At 49.7% G+C, this 13,890-nt stretch overlaps 1 protein-coding gene across 5 annotated transcripts in view; it reads left to right on the top strand.

The window, feature by feature from the left end:
* The first annotated feature begins 255 nt into the window (after nt 1-255).
* The window catches only part of LOC118236447 (unconventional myosin-XVIIIa-like), a 132,377-nt gene continuing 118,742 nt past the window's right edge, over nt 256-13,890 (top strand). For all 5 annotated transcript variants that reach the window (XM_035434840.1, XM_035434841.1, XM_035434842.1 and 2 more), the window contains exons 1-2: nt 256-400; nt 6,100-7,333. In XM_035434840.1, coding sequence (XP_035290731.1) covers nt 6,257-7,333 — 1,077 coding nt within the window. In that variant the 5' untranslated portion in view covers nt 256-400; nt 6,100-6,256. The remainder of the gene's footprint in view (nt 401-6,099; nt 7,334-13,890) is intronic.

A 13,890-nucleotide genomic window follows, 5' to 3' on the forward strand; every position in this document is an offset into this window, starting at 1 on the left:
CAGGGACAAAACATACAAGGACAACTAAACCTTTTATGAAACCACAACAGAAAGTTTATGACACTGTAGCTTTAACCCAAATGTACTTTGTTATGTTTCTATTTGATAATGAGTTTAACATCGAATACACACAAAAAAACACACAAAATAGCTTGTGAAAAGATATTTACTGTGCGCAGCTTACAATAATTATGCCTTGTCCATACACGATGGCTGCATTTTTCCCGACCGTCCAGTAGGAATCACTGTGGTTCTGGTCTTCGTTGCTCAGTGCGAGTCGTCTGCCTTGTGGCCAGAAAGCAGTCACACAATACTGCCGAACCTTGCTAGCTAGCACTCTTACCAACACCAGGCTGGAGCTAACAGTGTCAAGCAGCGCAAAATTGTACACGGGAAAACGGTGAGTGGGTGTTCCATTATTTTGTCTGCACACATCGTTTCGGTCCCGAGCTCTTATTTTTCTTTAGTCTACCTAAGACCGCGATGTTTTAATTGAAACTGCCTGGTGGAATAAAAAAGAGACTTGGCTATCGCCTTTACGAGTAAGCTTTGCACATTCAGCTGCAATGGCAACAATAACCCTACCGCATTGCCACTGGCGTTAACTGTTCAAATTCAAAATAGTGTATTGCTGTACTGTGTTAGCTAGTTTTCTAATCGCAACATAAGTTCAATAAAATGTCAATGTTCCCTTCAGATTATGGTAGTATCCTTGATAAAGTAACATGAGTAGCTAGGTGGCTAAGTCAACTAAGTGCCTTGAATATTTTCTTCAGAATCCCTCCTAGCCTAGAAAGCTGGCTAATCGTGGCTAGCTAGCTAGCTAGTATCAAGCCAGCTACCGCGTCTTTCTAAATTGACTGTGAACGTTAGCTACATAATGACGCTATGTCAAAGCCCATTCACTTATGGGGTTGCCCAGCATTGCAGTGAGCTACTGTCATACACTGGGCGTAATAATAGAAAGCGGCCCTTTGTGTTACTGTGCAATTGTTTTTGAAAATGAAAGAGGAAAAATATGTCTAGATATCTTGCTGGTCAAGCGAATGAGAGATGGGGAATGGGAACAGGCATGGGAAGGCAGCGCGATGGGTAAGGCGTCTGAAGGATGTGTGTATCATTTAAATTTATTTCAGATATGCAGAAATTCACGCCAAAATTCCAAAAAAATAAAATGGCAAATGTGCACCACTTTTGTTGATGTTTAACTGTTTTAAATGGCAAGATTGCTGCTCACAGGTACAATTCCGCTGAGTCTTGTCACGGAGAGTGCAGCCAGGAAGTGAATATCGCCCGCACTCTGTCCTGATTGGAAGATAATAAACTAGAGCACCGGAATTGCAGAGGCCAGTAATGCTGATATTCCACACGAAATTGTTCTTCTTTTATAATTTCATAGAACGATCTGTTTGAAGTATTTTGTTGACAAATCGGACACTTACCCCTATAAGTCTGTGCTGCGGCAAGTGTTTCATGTTGTTTGTGTACTAGATTGTGCAGCATCTATTAACTGAACTGCTGCATGAACATTAGATATAGTTTATGTACAAAAGTTAACGGGTCACACATGACTTTGTACACATAAACCCGATTGTGCATCCTGTAATGCGGAAATGTCAAGCTATATTCAAGAACTTGATTCGAAAACAAGACCGTATTGATAACAGTAGCGTTTCCGACGGAAGGCGGTGTTAGGCTATTCCATTCAGAGGTTAAGGTAGGCCTATGCTTTGTGTAGAAAGCTCCTTTGGAATGTACTCTGTGTATGGTATATAGCAGCAGAACATATTTGGCCTCTGGCCGATCTATTAATTTGTGAGTTAAGCATGTGAGCTAAATATTTAATGTAGGGTTGGCACTTTAAATTTCATAATGTGTCCTAAACAATAGTATTAGGTTGCTTCTGCCAGACCCTTGGCTGTTGGGACATGTGATACGCTAATGCTCATCATGTTTAATGTTTACACCCCTCTGCCCGCCTCCTGTTGTATGAGGTGATTGGTCTCAGCTGGGCCTCCCTGGAGGTCCCGAGTCAGCAGTTTTCACCAGCCCCTTGCTTTCCAGCCTCCTTTTGCTCTTGATAAGTTAATTTTCGGGTCGTTTGGGTCGAACTTGGCCCCTTTGTAGAAGTGCTCCTTTCAGTGGGGACTGCTGAGCTGAGGCTCTTGGGTCCCCACTCCCCCTCCACGATAGCTGAGTCTTTAACCCTTGACTGTTTGAAGCTAGGCCAGAGCCCTGAATCATTTTCCAAGGAAACCATTACAGATAGCCTGGAGATGTTTTCATTTCTGGAAAAAAAGGGAATTTGTGACAATTGTACAGGCCACAAGGGGATTCAGGAGTTTGAATGGCCTTTGCCTTATTGTCCAAGGTTGACTGCGATCTCATAACCTAGGTAAGGGTGAGATCCCGATTGCTTTTGGGACCACAGGATACCGAAGGTGTAGCCCAGAGTGAAGGGACTGCATTTGTGCATCTTGTACCACACTGAGGGTGTCTTTGTTCTGTGGAGAATTCCCTTCATTTTGGATTTTGGTTGCTCTGTGCTGGAAGAAGAGCTTAGGGTCTTTAAGATAGGATCACTTGATACTTTTAAGTTGGGGTTTTAGTATTTTCCCCACAATCCGTTAATTGTTCTAATTTCTGTTAATGAAGGAAAATTGAACATAATGTTTTTTTTGGGTTGGGTTGTGGCTTCTTTTCAAAGGTACTGGATAAGTTCAGTCATAAGTTGGGACAGTCACAGGGGAATTGAGTTATACAGCTTTTTTGTGCTGTGCGCCACAGCTATGGATGCGGATTATGCAATGGAAGAAAAAATGTATGGACCGAAAATGTTTAGATCTGAAATGTGTTGTCATCAAGACAAAGTTCTTATTTGGCCAAAAAAATGATTCATTTTTATACATACACACACACTACATTTCCAAAAGTATATGGACACCTGAACATCACACCCATATATAGGCTACTTGTAGAACATTTTGTTCCAAAACCATGGGCATTATAATATGGAGTTGCCCCCCCCCCCCCCCCCTTTGCTGCTGTAACAGCTTCCACTCTTCTGGGGAGGCTTTTCAATAGATTTTGGAACATAGCCGCGGGGTTTTGCTTCCATTCAGCCATAAGTGAGGTTGGGCACTGATGTTGGACGTGAGGCCTGGCTCGCAGTCTGCATTCCCTTCATCCCAAAGGTGTTTGATGGGGTAGAGGTCAGCGCTCTGTGCAGGCCAGTCATGTACTTCCCCACCAAACTCAGCAAACCATTTCTTTATGGACCTTGCTTTGTGCACGGGGGCATTGTCATGCTCAAACAGGATAGGGCCTCCCCCAAACTGTTGCCGCAAAGTTGGATGCGCACAGTTCTCTGGAATGTCATTGTATGTTGTAGAATTTAGATTTCCCCTTCACTGGAAATAAGGGGCCTAGCCCAAACCAGGAAAAACAGCCCCAGACCATTATTCCTCCTTCACAAAAATGACAGTTGGTACTGTTTGGGCCAGTACAGTTGGCACGATGTATTCCGCCAAACCCACATTCGCTGTCAGACTTGCCAGATAGCGCCGTGTGATTCATCACTCCAGAGGACACATTTCCACTGCTCCAATGGAGTCCAATGGCGGTGTGAAAACCCATTTTATGAAGCTCTTGACTAACAGACATTGTTTGCAGAGGTAGTTCGGAAGTCTGTAGTGAGTGATGCAACCGAGGACAGGTGATTTTTACGAGCTGCACACTTCAGCTCACAGTGGTCCCATTCTGTGTGCTTGTGTGGCCTATTGCTTCGTGGCTGAGCTGTTGTTGCTCCTATACATTTCCACTTCACAATAACAGCACTTTCAGTGGACTGGGGCAGCTCTAGCAGGGCAGAAATCTGACAAACTGACCTTTTGGAAAGGTGGCATCCCATGACAGTGCCATGTTGAAAGTCACTGAGCTCTTCAGTACGACCCCTTCTACTGCCAATGTTTGTCAATGGAGATTACATAGCCGTATGCTTGATGTTATGCACCTGTTAGCATTGGGTGCGGCTGAAATAGCTGAAACCACTGTTTAGAATGGGTGTCCAGATACTTTTAGAAATGTAGTGTACAACTCAACTAAAGTCCATTAGTAAACAAATAAAAAATTATTGTAATAGACACATTTTCGTATAAGAAGCAATCAATACCAGTATTTATAATCTTATAGAAAACGTCTCAGCTGTTGTAGAGACACTTCCCCATCTTTGTAGTAGAAAAGTAAAAAAAAAAGATAATACATTTATTCAGCATTCATATTTTTCCACCATTTGTGATTATCGTCAGATTTTTAGGTGGAATAAATGGTAAATATATATATATATATTTAAGTGTTTGATTTCATTGACTTACTGAATGACATGATTTTGTTTCTCTGAATAGATGGGACAAAGTCATATTTTTTCTGTACTTTGCAATTTTAGATTTGAAATGGAACTGTTCGCATGTAGTTAAGGGCTCATTCTCAGCTTTTATTTAATTTTAATTTTTTGTTTTATACATTTTCACTATGTAGAAATTACAGCACTCTTTATACATAGTTCCCCCCATTTCAGGGAATCATAATGGCGGAACGGGTGTTTTTGATTAGTCAGGTGTGTTCAATTGCTTCCTTAGTGCAGGTATAAGAGACCTTTCAGTATCTGGTTTTGATTCTAGCCTTTTTATTGCCTTTGGAGTCTGTTATTGGCTTTTGTCAACATGAGGACCAGAGTTGTGCCAATGAAAGTCAAGTAAGCCATTATGACTTTGAGAAATAAGAAGAACAAAAAAGTCAGAAACTTAGAAACAAACCTTAGGCTTATCAAAATAACTTGTTTCGAACATCATTAAAAAGAAAGAGCACGAGTGACCAGTTTTTCCTGAAGGTTGAGAATTTATTTGTGGTGGTCGACTTCTTGTACATTTGGGGGGGTGTGTTGTGCAAGATGCCAACTGCTAGTTAGCCACAAAATCAGGATGGCCAGTTTACAGTTTGCTAAGAAGTACCTAAAAGAGCCTGCAGAGTTCTGGAAGATGGTCTTGTGGACAGATGAGACCAAGATTCACTTGTATCAGAGTGATGGCAAGAGCAGTTGAAGGGCAACAAGAACTGCCCCAGATCCAACGCACCCCACCCCATCTGTGAAACATGGTTGTGGGGGGTGTTATGGTTTGGACATGTATGGCTGCTACAGTTTTCACTGATGATATAATTGCTGATAGCAACACCAGAATGAATTCTGATGTGTATAGAAGGATATTCTCTGCTCAAGTTCATGCAAATGCCTCCAGACTCATTGGGCAGAATTTCATACTGCAGCAGAACAATGATCCCAAACATACTGCTAAAGCAAAAAAGGACTTTTTCAAAGCCAAAAACTGGAAAATTCTTGACTGGCCAAGTCTTTCACCCGGTATGAATGTAATTGAACATGCATTTCATATCCTGAAGAGAAAAAATAAGGCACTTATCCACAGAAACAAGCAGCAGCTGAAGATGGCTGCAGTACAGAGAAGATACTCTAGTGCCTGGTGATGTCTATGGGTCGCAGACTTCAAGCTGTCATTGCATGCAAAGGATATACAAAGTACTCAACATGACTATTATCATTTACATGGCATTAGTATGTCCCAAACCTCTTGGGGGAGTGTGTATTAAAAGTGCTGTAATTTCTACACGGTGAAACCAAAATGTATAAATACCCTTTAATAAAAGCTGAGAACGTGCACTTTAATGCCTTGAGATTTGCTAGATTGCAGTTATAAAATTGTGGAGTACAGAGCCTAATAAAGAAAGAAATAAGTCTTTGTCCCAAACATTATGTCGCACATTGTGTGTACTTGGATGTATATATAGTTAGTTCAATGTCTTTCTGTGGGTCATTTATATTTTGGCTGGACCGCAACAGCAGGGCCAGCCCTATAAATGCGAATGTGTGTGACTGAGTCACTGAGTGATGAAGTTAGACCATTGGTCGGCCGAGTTATGAAGTGACACCATTGGTCGGCCGGTCCAGCCATATGCTAGGTTTTGACCTGGTCTTGTTCAGCGTTGTGTGCGTGATGAAGCCTTAATTTTCTGTTTCCTTTTCGTCAGGCCCCATTGACCTGGTGAAGCTTTGAGGCCTTCAGACGCACCCGGAGGCTGGTGGGAAAGATTTGCTGTCGGGACACTGCCTCTGCATGGAAAGACCTCTCGGGTTCGAGTAAATCTGAGACAGAGCGGCGGGGCACGCCGCGCGGAGCCAGGCGACATGTTCCACCTGATCAAGAAGGACAAGGACAAGGATGGGGCGAGGAAGGAGAAGAAGGACAAGAAGGACAAGAAGGAGAGGATGTCTCAGGCGGAGCTGAAGAGCCTGGAGGAGATGAGCATGAGGAGGGGCTTCTTCCAGCTCCACCGCGGCAGCTCCAAGCGGGACCAGAAGGGCAAGCTGGAGATCTCCAGCCCCATCCCCATCAAGGTGGCCAGCAGCACCGAGCTCAGCCTCACCGACATCGACTCGGACGGGCAGAGCAACCGCGGCAGCGTGGCGCTGGACGCGGGCCAGCTGAGCACGGCCAGCTCCTGCGACGACCTGAAGGGGGACGGGCCCCAGGACGGCGCCCGCTCCTCCGTCCGGGAGCGCGCCGCCAAGTTCGGCTCCCTGACCAAGCAGAGCTCGCAGGTGGGCCAGATCATGAAGCGCTTCTCCTTCACCCAGAGGAGCAAGGAGGAGACCCCGTCCGAGGCCTCCACCCCCTCGGGGCAGAATTCGGCCGCCCCCTCCCCGCAGGCGGAGGCCAAGGCCTTCGCCTCGCACAGGAAGCCGAGTCTCCAGCAGCCGCCGCAGCAGGCGCCGCCGCCTCCGCCGCAGCCGCCCCAGGCCCCGCGGGGCCCCGCCCCGGCGCAGAGGGTGCGGGTCCCGGAGGTGGTGGACAGGACGTTCGCGGCGGACCTGCGCCTGCCGGCCGTGGTGGCCCCGCAGATGCCCGACTCGCGGGAGCTGGAGCTGCAGCGGCGCAACACGGGCGACTTCGGCTTCTCGCTGCGCCGCACCACCATGCTGGACCGGGCCGCCGACGGCGCCGTCTACCGCCGCGTGGTGCACTTCGCCGAGCCCGGCGCCGGCGCCGGCACCAAGGACCTGGCGCTGGGCCTGGTGCCGGGCGACCGGCTGGTGGAGATCAACGGGCGCAACGTGGAGAGCAAGAGCCGCGACGAGATCGTGGAGACCATCCGGCAGTCCGGCGACACCGTGCGCCTCAAGGTGCAGCCCATCCTGGAGCTGAGCGAGCTGAGCCGCTGCTGGCTGCGCAACGGAGAGGGCCTGCGCAGGGAGGCCTCCGACGTGAGTACCCCACACCTCCCGCACCTCCCGTACCTCCCCTCTGAGGCCCCCAGACCGGCGGCTCCCCGCCTGGGGTCCCTCCGCCTTGGGAGAGCTGGATTTACAGTCAGCTCAGCTGCCTCCTCCAGAGAATGCTCACTTGTTGTGTTGACTTGCCCCCCCCCCCCCCCCCCCAGGCCTACAGTGGGACACGGGGGGGGTCCTGGGGTGTGACATGCGATGTGGCCGGCGCTGGGGTGGGGGGGGGTTTGGGTTCTCTTGCAGGACGGGGGGGTCTGCCTGGAACAGCTGCCACAGCTGGAGGGGGCTGGGCCCGCTCCTCTCTAAACTCTCCATGGCTCTGTTCTCTCGCAGGCTCTCTGCGGGCCAGGGACACGCTGCGGCTCACCGCCCCGCTCCCGAAATGAATGTGGCGTGAAACCGATTCTTTCCCCCCGCGTGACACGCCGCAGACAGAAGCTGTGACTGATTTAGCCTACTTCTGTGCTTTGACTGCTAGGTCTGCGTCTCTGCTGAACCGCAGAACGCAGCAGTGTCCGTCCAGAGTCGCTCCCGGTGAATAGCAAAGCTGTCCTGTGGCGTTCTCTGTGCTCTCTCCCTTTGTTTCTCAGTCAGCCAGTCCTACACAGTCCTATCAGCCCGAGAGGCACCATTGTATCTTTGGTGATAAGAAAGGAAAGGAGATATGGCTCGTTAACAAGCTCGCCTTGTTTGATCGAGTGTGAGCGTGAGAGGGCGTGCGAGCTTCCTTGTGTGGTTATGGGCGTGTTTGTGTGTAACATTGCTGAAATTTCTATCATCGCAACTGACTGACTGACTTAGGAACACCGCCCCCTTCCCCCATCCCTACCTGCTTGTGTTTTTTTTAATCGCACTCTTTAATTATGCCTTAAATTATCCCGTAGCCATCCTGTCATTGGGCATTGTATTTGCCCTGCCGGAGGGGTTAAATCAGGATTGTGACCCCTGACCTCACCCTGCCCATCGCCGCTCGCCGGGTCGCCGTATCGAATGTCAGTTGAGGTTGTTCTCTGCTGCACTGGCAGCCCGCATTCCTGCAGTGGAATGTGGCCCCGTGAGGTGGCTGCATACTCCAGCAGCCCGCAGAGGTGGATGTGGGGAGCAGGCAGCCAGGGCAGCCAGGGCAGCCAGGGCAGCCAGGGCAGCCAGGGCAGCCAGGGCAGCCTCTCTTGCTCTCTCTCCCTCGGCTCACGCAGCTGGTGGGTGAAGCCGCCGCTTCGCTTTCGTCCTTGTAGCCGCGTCCCCTGCCCCCCCCCCCCCGCCACCCCCCCCAAAAGTGGCGGCGAAGGGAAGACGCACCGGAGGGTGTCACAGACAGACGAGCAGCGCCTGGCATACCGCAGCAATATCTAGAGCTCTTACGAAGTCCAAGGTTTGCTGTCCTGCTGTGACTTCATATTCAGTCTCACTCACAGCCAGATTCTGACATACAGTATACAGACAGTGACCGGAAGTGAGTCCGGAATCCAGGCGTTGTCACTGCGGTGGAGATGCGCCCGGTTTGGGTTTGGTGACGTAACGGTGAGGTGAGGCAGCTTATCGCGTTGCCGGCGGGCGTTTGCGTAACGCTGTGCTTAACGCCGAGTTCAGCGGACGGGGGGCTGATAAGGGCGGGCGTGGGCACGCTCGCGTGCGTGCGCTTGTGAGCTGCAAGTGTTGGTTAAGTCCGCTGCGCTATGTGTTTGGGGAACCAGTCTGAAATGGAACATTGCTTTTGAGATTCTTGGACAGCAACCAGTAATGTATGCGATTTTGCGAAAGAATACAAAAAGGGATGTCTTGGGTAATCTTGGTAAAAAGCCCTTACAGCATTGGACCTGCGTGACCTTTTGGACCTTTGTTTGCTAGGAGCGGCAGAGTACATAGGCGTTCCTCATTTATCATTCACAGTTTGCGGATAAAGTTTATCTCGGTCATGTTACCGCTAATGGCAGTAGCACACTGCTGCCGCCGAATGCGGTTTTTTATAACAATAGCAGCATGGCTCAAAGTGACGCAGGTGTATTGTACAGGCGAGAGTGCCTGCTGACAGATGGCATATTACTGCCATTCCTCATAGTGCTGCCGGGCTGCAGACCTGTGAAGTGTCGGTGATAATCCTTTACATTATCCTTTCTGCCAGTGATGGCCACTGTGGTTGGGGGGGGTGGGGGGAGTAATGAAACGGTGCCAGTCTGCTGTTTCTTTATGAGAGTGATGTCACAATGACAAACTGCTCTGTTTCGCCGGGCGCGAGTGATGTCACAATGCTGATTTGCTGTGAGAGAGAGATGTCACGGTGCCAGTGGAATGCTCTGATGTCACAATAAATATTTGTCAGGCAGTGTCCTTCTATGTTATCCGTCCAGTTTTCCTGTCTGAGGGACTTTCACCGATTGTCTCATCCTATTTTTCTCCATTCCATACTGAATGGAAAGATTTTTTTTTCTAGTTTCCGTTTTACATGAAAAATCTTTTGCTGAGTGTACGCTGCGGTATTATGGAAGGATACCCAATTTCCTGCTTCTCAAGCAGGCCTTATGTGCCTTGTCCAGCTGATATATCTTTATCGTTCATCACTTCTGCTGTCAAAGTTCTCTTTAGGAGCAGTGTAGATGTCACAGCCTCTCAGTGATGTCACTTTCCTAGACAGTTCTGCCGATAACATCACAAATATCGGGAGATCTGGACACGTGCATCCTTACTCTTAGGGCTTTCCGGGACATTCCTCTGCAATTCTGTCATGCTTTTGCTAATACACGAAAACAAAAAATGATAAATAATAAATAACTGGATACATGCATTTATATGATAAATGTTTTAAATGTAATTTTATTACTTTTTACAGAAGCAAAGTTCACTTCCTCCTTGTTTTAGCTCATTGTCATGGGGTAGACTCAGTGTCTTGGTGACGTGGGGGTCTCGCAGAAACATTCACATCGCCACCCCACACCCACACCCACAGCAGAAAGTGTGACATCACATTCAGTACCCATCATGCATTATGATGTCACACTTTCTCGCAAAGTCGTTCACACCGCCACCCCACACCCACAGCAGAAAGTGTGACATCACATTCAGTGCCCATCATGCATTATGATGTCACACTTTCTCACAAAGTCATTCACACCGCCACCCCACACTCACAGCAGAAAGTGTGACATCACATTCAGGTCCCATCATGCATTATGATGTCACATCCAGCGGGCCCTGCTGCGCGCGAGCGTGTTTGGAGCGCTCTGCAGTTTGACGTCCTGTCTGGTGCGTGTTGTTCAGGTTTGTGCCGGATGCTGTAGACTCTCTGGCCTGGACAGTGGAACCGATGGAGGAGCTCCTGGTTCGGTATAGCTGTGGGAATAGCACCCTTGCCTGCCGTTCCCTCATTTTCCCTCTTTCCTGCTGTTCCATTCTGGACGCTTTACCTGCAGCACAGCAGCCTTTTCCCCCTGTCCCGCAGTAGTGCGGCCGTACACCCTGTCACATGACTCGCTGTTGCCGACCGGGCGCAATTGCTCAGCCCCCGCGAAAGACAAGGCTTCCCGGTTTGCCCGGAGAGATGGAATTATCCCGGCAAAGGACATGTTGTCCTCCAGAATGTGGGAAGCGAATAGCGCTGGAGATCCTCAGCCCAGATTTGATTCGACAAAGCCGGCGCTGGTCGAGCGAATCCCGCGCCGGCAGGAAGGGAAGAGGGGGCCAGTTCTGCGGCTCCCTCACCCAGACAGGAAACGGACGCCGGGGGCCGTTGTTCTGGGATGGATGTGGTGACAGGTCTGTGTTTGCGGCCCGGACACGTGCCTGCCAAGGAAGTGTGTGTGCGTGTGTTTCTGTGTGTGTGTGTTTGTGTTTCTGTGTGTGTGAGAATGTGTGTGTGTGTGTGTGTGTGTGTGTTTCTGTGTGTGTGTGTGTTTGTGTTTCTATGTGTGTTTTTCTGTGTGTGTGAGAATGTGTGTGTGCGTCTGTGTGTGTTTCTGTGTATGTGTGTGTGTTCGTGTTTCTATGTGTGTTTTTCTGTGTGTGTGTGAGTGTGTGTGTTTGTGTTTCTGTGTGAGTGTGTGTGTGTGTGTGTGAGTGTGTGTGTGTTTCTGTGTGTGTGTGAGTGTGTGTTTGTGTTATTTATTGGTCTGGTTTGGCAGCAGGAGCCAGGCCCCTTTGTCCAGTTAAGCAAACATGAGCAGCGCAGCCAGCAGGCTAATTGAGAGACAAACAGAAGCGTCTGCTTCTCGGGTCCTGAAAGAGAGAAGATGGGGGGGGGGGGGGGGGGGCTGAAAGCCCGCCGGCCTGTGGGGTTCCGAACGGCCCTTAAGTGACTTAACACACACACACACACACTGACCACCCTGACCCTGAGGTCTCCGGAGGAGTTCGGCGCTTTCACGCCCGCCTGGCGGGAGCGCCACTGTCAGAGGCGTTCCCTCAGCGAATCGCCAGGCGACACGCGTCGCTCGCGCGGAGAGCAATCGGCGGGCCTCTCCGGGGCCCTGCCCGCGGGGCAGGCCCGTCGGGCGACGAATTCTAGGCCTCTTTTCGATACGCGTCATAAAGGCTATAATTATCGGGACCTGATTCCATAACGCTTGCAAATGGGGCGTGCCGCCGAACAGGTTTCTTAGCGCTAACCGGACGGACCGCGGCGGCGGCGGCAGTGCGCTCGGGGGAGTGAGTGAGAGCCGCGGGAGGAAGTTTGAGGATCCGCGAGGCGGTGGCAGCAGAAGAAGAAGTTGGCTGGGTTGGGGGGGGGGGGGGCGCGGAGGCCACTGCTCCTGGACATAGATGGATGAGGCCATGTGGAGGGGAAGAACCGGCACGCGCGCTTCCTCTGAGGTGAGGGGGGGAGGTGGGGGGGGGGAACGGTGTCTTTCTGAACGCGCTTTCCATGTTGATTTGCATCACCCGCTTTGGAAACCGTTTCCCAAATCCGAATGCAAATGGTGGGGGGGGGGCGGGCGGGCGGGCGGGGGGGGGGGTTTTCGTGTTTGAGCGCGACTTTAGAGAGATGAGGTGGCCCAGTCCCACACGGAGGGAGCAGAGGGGGGGGGGGGGGGGGTGCTGGCGCGAAGGCGAATCTCACGTTTCGGTTCTCAGTGAGCCCCGTCTGTCGCCCGTCAGGGCGGGAAGGCCGGCTTCCGTAGCGCAGTTCGAACGCAGCCAGGCGCTGTGTGTGTGTGTGTGTGTGTGTGTGTGTGTGTGTGCGCCCGCAGCCAAGAAGCCTGCTAGCCAGCCGCCGCGGGGCTGCGTTAGGCAGTAAATCCAGCTGATTCACTACGCGCTGACGCTGCAGCAGATCGTAGCGAGGGCACGCGGCGCGCGTGTGTGATGCTGTTATGACATCGCACGGTTACGATTTCAGTAAATTCAAACACTTTAATGTCGGCTTCCCTGTTTTATGTGCCCTTTGCTTTGATCTCGCGTAGAGTTGAAAAGGTACGCTGAGTACCGCAGCTGGCTAGCAAAGGTTTTACATATGCTCTGCATGTGTGCGGTGTTAGACGCTAAATACGGAGCTTGGCTAACGTCAGTGAAGCGCCGGATGGTTCCCGGTTTGTTGAACTCTCTCTGATGGGCAGCTACGCGGCAGCTGAGCTAATTCTCACGCTTGTGGCCCGCCCGTGGGAGCTTGCCCAGTTGGCTCACGCTCGCTGGTTCTGAATTTGCTGCGCACGTGTAGACATTACATTACATTACATTACAGGCATTTAGCAGATGCTCTTATCCAGAGCGACTTATACAACTTTTACATAGCATTTTACATTGTATCCATTTATACAGCTGGATATATACTGAAGCAATTTCGGTTAAGTACCTTGCTCAAGGGTACAACGGCAGTGTCCTACCCGGGAATCGAACCTGCGACCTTTCGGTTACAAGCCCAGTTCCCTACCCACTGTGCTACACTCCGTCCAGACGTGTCGTGTCGTGTCATCATACTCATCATTTTACACGACTGTTGTAAGGATGGAAAATATATGGAAGATGTTAGGCCTATAATTTGGCCCATTAATTTAACAGGTACTGACTGTGCTTGTTCTATGTAGATGGACCAGCTTGTGTCTGCCATTTTGTCATAGAAGTATCTGAATTTCTACCACAAGAAGCCCGTTCTTGAGACAAACAATAGGCTATTTGATAAGTATTGCTGTGAAATACAAGTATTTTTTTCTGCAAACAAGATGAGTATGATGGTTGGCTATGTGTTGAGTGTGGTTTTCTGTCAGTGGAGGGTTGAGTTTAATACTTTCATCTTTATTTGCATAGTTACAGTTAGTTGGCTTTTAGTCCCATGAATATGTTTTTTGACCCTTTTGCTTGAATGGTGCAGCCATAACCAGGTGACATGTTGGTTTTGGACGCAAAATAAACACCATGATGCTATAAACTGTTGCGGCAGATGACGACTGTGGGAATTCTATATATAGAGCTTTAAAATACGTGTACCATCGCTAATTCGGTAATGTTTTCTCTGTTTCACTGGTGAATGGGCTGAGAAACGGTTGGCAGTTTTTCAGGAATGCCAGTAGGGTCATGGGTCGAGAACAGGAACGCGTGTGAAGAAATAA

The sequence above is a fragment of the Anguilla anguilla genome, chromosome 9 (assembly GCF_013347855.1).
Source record: "Anguilla anguilla isolate fAngAng1 chromosome 9, fAngAng1.pri, whole genome shotgun sequence".
NCBI lineage: Eukaryota > Metazoa > Chordata > Actinopteri > Anguilliformes > Anguillidae > Anguilla > Anguilla anguilla.